Source organism: Olea europaea, chromosome 16 (assembly GCF_002742605.1).
Source record: "Olea europaea var. sylvestris chromosome 16, O_europaea_v1, whole genome shotgun sequence".
Classification (NCBI taxonomy): Eukaryota; Viridiplantae; Streptophyta; class Magnoliopsida; order Lamiales; family Oleaceae; genus Olea; species Olea europaea.
The window spans coordinates 11,624,493-11,630,332 of NC_036252.1; the positions used below are offsets into that span (position 1 = coordinate 11,624,493).

At 35.4% G+C, this 5,840-nt stretch overlaps 1 protein-coding gene across 1 annotated transcript; it reads right to left on the minus strand.

The window, feature by feature from the left end:
- Positions 1-4,175: 4,175 nt before the first annotated feature.
- LOC111412104 lies at positions 4,176-5,834 on the minus strand. Its single transcript, XM_023042873.1, has 3 exons — positions 5,743-5,834; positions 4,611-4,694; positions 4,176-4,481 (listed from the first exon to the last, which is right to left on the minus strand). Exons 1-3 carry the CDS (start codon positions 5,805-5,807, stop codon positions 4,385-4,387), a joined length of 246 nt encoding a protein of 81 aa, XP_022898641.1. The 5' UTR covers positions 5,808-5,834; the 3' UTR covers positions 4,176-4,384.
- Between the last annotated feature and the right edge of the window lie 6 nt (positions 5,835-5,840).

Below are 5,840 nucleotides of genomic sequence, written 5' to 3' on the forward strand. Positions count from 1 at the left end.
ATATCATTCTTGTGAAGTCATCAACAAAGAGAATAAAATATCTCTTGTTTCCAAAAGTGGGAGTTTGCATTGGCCCACAAATACCCGAGTGCACAAGCTCAAGTGGTGCTTTCGTTCTCCATGAAATTTTTGGAAACGACAACTTGTGCAATTTCCCATAGATGCATCCTTCGCACATTTTGTCTATGTGTTGGATGTTAGGAAATCCCGTCACCATGTTTTTCATTTGGAGTAAACGAAGGCCTCTTTCATGAAGATGACCATATCGTAAATGCCACAAATACGCCAAATCTTCGTCTCTTGCCTTGAGTGCACAATTCTCATTTAGTGGCATCATAAGAGGAAATGTCTTGTTCTTCATTTCAATATTTGCCACACAAATATTTTTCTTTTTGTCAAAAACTTTACATGCACCATCATCAAAGTGGACAGAGAAGTCACTTTGAATAAGTTGTCCAACACTTAGGAGATTATGAGAAAGATTGGGAACATAAAGAACATCTGTGATGAGTTTCTTGTTACCTTCTTTAATTTGGACAGCAATGGTGCCTTTTCCTACCGCATCTCTACATGTTCCATCGCCAAGAATTACTTGTGAAGTAATATTTGGATTAAGGTCCACAAAGATGTTGCGATTCCCCGTCATGTGATTGCTACAACCGCTATCCAAATACCAAGGGCTTTGAGCTCCATTTTCATAATTTTGAGAATAAAACAGAATTTCCTTTTCATTCTCTTGAGAAAAGTTTGCTGCACTTTTTCTTTCTGTCATCTCTTTATTTTGAAACCAACAATCCCTTTGAGAATGATTAGGGATCTTGCACCTTTTGCATCTAAAGTAGCACTCCTTTGATTCATGATTCATTTTTTTGCAAATTATGTTGGAAGAATATGTAAACAACGAAGCTGTTTGTATGAAAGCCATGAAAAAATGCAATCACAAGTGGCTCTGATACCAAATTTGTTAGTGCGGAAATGAAGTGTTGAAGAAAAACTTGAATTTTTATTGATAGTTTTTGAGTTGCTACAGCACACTCAATAATATTTTCTTCTTTTTGATGTTTGCTTTGATTGGAAAGCTTGTTCGGTAGTAGATTGGTTACTCGAATGATTGATCCTTTGCTCATGGGCAAGAAGTGACCCGGTTAACTCATAAATGGTCATTTTGGACAAGTCTTTCGATTCTTCAATTGCGGCTGCAACATGGTCAAACTTTGGAGGAAGGCATCTTAACATTTTCTCCACGACTCTTTTATCTGTAATTGTGTCACCACAGCTTTTGATTTGATTTACTGTCTCGGCTACTCGTGAAGAAAAAACACGAACCGATTCTCGTTCTTCCATTTGGAGATTATCAAAGTCTCTCCATAAGGATTGAAGTTTCAAGACGATCGTTTTCTCCGTTCCTTGAAATTCTTGCATCAATATTTCCCAAGCATCTTTGGCTTTTTTAACACCAAAGATACGAGGGAAAATTGATTTCCCGACTCCTTGTTGAATATAGCGGAGAGCCATTGCATCTTTTTTTTTAAATTCTTTTTGCAATTTTTCGTAATCTTCATTGTCTTCGGATGGTTCTTCGTACTTCTCATCGTCAATGACATCCCAAAGATCTAAGGAGATGAAAAAAGTTTGCATTTGGATGCTCCAGTATTCATAATGCTCGCCTTCGAAGATTGGGACTTGACTGGAAGAATATGTAAACAACGAAGCTGTTTGTATGAAAACCATGAAAAAATGCAATCACAAGTTATGGCTCTGATACCAAATTTGTTAGTGCGGAAACGAAATGTTGAAGAAAAACTTGAATTTTTATTGATAGTTTTTGAGTTGCTACAGCACACTCAATAATTTTTTTTTTTTTTTACAATGAGACTACAAGAATGATCTCTATTTATAGGACCACATGGATAACTCTAGAGACATGGGAATATAAATGGACACCTAATAATTAATGAATTTGCATCATGTATTTTCCTGATACATTTTCTTCAAGTGCATCATGTATTTTCCTGATACATTTTCTTCAAGTGCATGTAACCTTATTTATTTCCTAAGATTACAAATTAATGCCACATTTAACAGATATATAGATACATACATACATACACAAACTGCAGACAGAAAGTCTCCAACCCCTCATTGAAAAGGAGAAATCATTAATATACGAGGAGAATATTAGAATGTATAGATTTTATAAAGAGGAAGAAAGTGATAGAAACAATAAAACTTCTTTGGATTAAAAACATGGAAACGGGTGAGATTTTGGTAAATAGTTTGGACATCAACACAATAGACAGTTAATTTGGTACTAGATTTCTTTAAGGAAATGAAAAATTGAATCTTTTCTGATGTAATTTTATAAGCAGTCTGTAGTGATTTGAAAGATTCTCTTGGTGCTCAGAATTCCGAACATTATACATCATAAAGCCTTAAAGGAATTTGTTTAATGGCATATCACTTATGATCTTACTTGTATGAACTAGGTGAAGTTGCTGTGAATTTACTGTAACCACGTCTTAGTACAACTTATTCAATGGTTTCCATTATCGTGCAACATATATTTTCTTTTGCCTCATCACCATTTTTGTTACTTGTCCTAAGAAATTGAAATTTTGATTTTCTTGGACGTGCCTACCTACATATCCATATACGTATATAAGAATGGTGGCTAGCAAAGTTGGTCTCTACAAATTTATAATTGAAGTCATCTATATTGGAGTGGGAAAAGCTCCTTGAACGTCCAGGGGGTTGTTCAAAAAGCAAGGTCCAGATTGGAGTAGTTTAAACATCTTAGCTGCTCAATATTGAAGAAACTATAAGATCATAGGAGTTAGTCCTCTTGACTTGTTTTGACAACTTCGAGCCCTAGAATAGATTGACAGACATGGACTTCTCACGTTTAGGAGCCTTTTGGCTTTTATGTTTCTTTTTTCACAGTTGTATATGTAGTAGTACCTCCTCGTTTACCGCTCTTAGTTTTTATTCCTGTGATCGGAGGTTAGTTATATGCACCCCTCACATTAAAGTTTTGTTCTGTCCTTTTAAGTATCAAGCAGTAAGCCAACTCCTGGATGAATTGATTATCATAATCCGAGACATCAATTGCGGCGAACCATGTTGTGAAAATTCTATATTGTCTATTTTCCCTCCCTCTTTTTTTTGTTCTTTAAAAAAAGAAAAATGAAAAAATTGCTTTGGGCTCTAAGATTATGCCTTGACTTCTATATATTGACGGGACATCTATGTATGTACAGGTCTCTAGGAGACACTCAGACCTAAAGACCGCAACAGATGCTGGACTCCTGCACCATGGTAATGCTATTGGAGAACAATTTGAGCAATGGAACATCTTGGTCAGTTGTTTTTGGTTCAATCACTTTGTTTTTTCATGAGACCAGACCAGGTGCACCACATGTTTGCAAACTTGTACGGATCAATGTTTTTCTACACATTCATTAAAGTATATCCTGGTATCCTGATAAATTTGAGGAGGGAAAAATCTATTTATGACGTTCTGAACATGACGTGAGCAGGAAATGTCCCGTGGCAGAAGGGTGGAGTCCAATTTTCGCATGTGTCTTCACTACATTAAAAGGAAACTAATATGGTGGAATATGATCTTGCGGATTCAGGATGCATTGCATAGCGCAAAACAGGACTCCATGCTATTTTCCAGGTTTTGCTTGCATATGCGAGAGATGCCTATGACCAAGGGTGAGTTTCGATAAATATTACTATTAGTTGGTGTCTCTGCTTAAAGTATATTCCAAAAGACATATTTCAAACCAACTAGGTACCGTCAACAACAGAGATGTCAAAATTTGAGTCATATTATTTGTACAAATTAGGTTGATAAACTTGATTTACAAACTATGTGTTGGCACCATCTAAGCTAATCATTTTAAAAACAGTTTTCGAAATCAACAAAAATCAATAGCCTAAATCTTGCCAACACTTAATTTATAAACAAAATGTATAACTAGATTAATTCTCAGAATTTACGTAGTAAGTTTGAAGCCATTTTGGAAAATGAGGACCCACATTGCAATGGTTATGGGTAAAATTAATTCAAGCAAAAGACGACGACTTCAACATAGAAACTAGGGAGATCGAAATGTACTTCCTAGATTAAAATGAAATCAAATTTTGGAAGAACCAACAGGAGAGAGAGAAAAAAAAATCGCAAAATTGATATATGAAAACCATTCCACATTTATACTTAAAAACATGTATCATCCATACATTGACATATTCCAATCATGAAATGGAGCTGGAAATCGTCCTTTCTTTTTCTTATTATCTGATTTGAATTTCCATCTTCAACTACTTTAGGATCAAACAGGCTGAAAGGGAGTCTTTCATCTGGAAGGAATCTGGATTTTCACCAAAAGAACCATCTCCTTTTGGTGGTTGAATCTCCAATTGGCTCTTCCTTTTTCCTGTTCTCCATTCCCTGCTTCAGGGCATCCAATCTCCTCCTGTGAGACAATGATCATATTTGTGTGGTGTTGAGAACTATCTAGCGATGAAATCTCTAAATCTGGAAACTAGTGATTTGTGATTAGATGGCATTGTCCAGGTGAAAACATAAAGATCAGATAAATTACTTGGTATCTGTAAGGCAACCATGTAGACTCCATCTTTGTCGAAATCCCTCCATCCCTTCAACTCCACTTGCCAAAATCAAGCGTCTAAATGCACAAACAATGCCGTACGCAATTAATTTACCAGGACGAAATTTGATCCAACAACTTGTCATAATTAAACTAGGAGTGAATAATGGCATAGAATTGAGACTATTTGTATAGAAATTTTCATTCGTGCTCATAGGAAAGCAACTTGAAGATTTGTTCTGACTACACTTGTATCAAAAGAGCACACTTTTGACTTTCTATTGAAACCTACTCTTGAAAATATTTTTCAAAAAGTCTCTCATATTTCAAACTTTCGGAAAACAATAGCCGCCTTCTTGTCGCCTGTGTTTCCCTCATAGAGAAAAGAACTCTTATTGAACATTTTGTCTAATGCAAACGTATTTGATTTACCAGTAATTGGACAGAGAATATGTGAAAAGAAGTTCGGTAATTTGCCCTCTTAATAAAATATAAGAAGAAAAAAGGAAATTTTCTTCAAATTTGTTAACTAGTGTGTAACACCAGAATTAAAGATGGACTGATTTAGGAGAACAACGGGATAAACAGTTGCTGAAATCGGCTTTCCTTGTCCTTTTCGTTGACAGCAGTGAATCAGACCTTAAGACCGACAAATGTGAAAAGATAAGCAATTGCATAGGACAATAGAGTCAACTGAAAATTTTAAAAATATTTGTATGTTCTTTTGATCATTATTCAGAACTCAAAGTAACCGAAAAAACAAGTTCATCAAGCAATAAATAGGGATACACAAGTTAATTAAGTTCGAGACTTGAAACTGGAGATGAAAGACAACACTTAACACTCAGCCTTGAATACTCTTAATGAATCTCTTGAATACTCTTAATGAATCTTTCTAGGTCAATGAAAACTTTGACATGTTTCTTTCTTTAATCTACCTTTATTAGCGATCTTTCTAGTAGATTCGGGGAGAAAGGCAAATTTTCTCATTCTTTAAAATTTCCGAGGAATAACTACCAACCCATAGGAACACCGAATGAGTGACACGCATCAATTTTTTACAGTTCATCACATCAGACCCAACAATAACAATGAAAAGAAAAGGTCCTTGGATCACTGAACATACCTCTCCAGCAATGTCACTTCTGATTCCAACTGATTAGCTCTTTCCTTTGCTTGATCTAAAGGCATTGACGTTCCAAGTTTCTTCTCACTTTCTTGAAG

Coding starts and splice junctions, on each gene's coding strand:
- LOC111412104 (XM_023042873.1), bottom strand. CDS start 5,807: ATGCCTTTAGATCAAGCAAAGGAAAGAGCTAATCAGTTGGAATCAGAA. Junction 4,695..5,742: donor GAAGTGACATTGCTGGAGAG/GTATGTTCAGTG, acceptor TTGTGCATTTAG/ACGCTTGATTTTGGCAAGTG. Junction 4,482..4,610: donor GGTTGCCTTACAGATACCAA/GTAATTTATCTG, acceptor ATTGTCTCACAG/GAGGAGATTGGATGCCCTGA.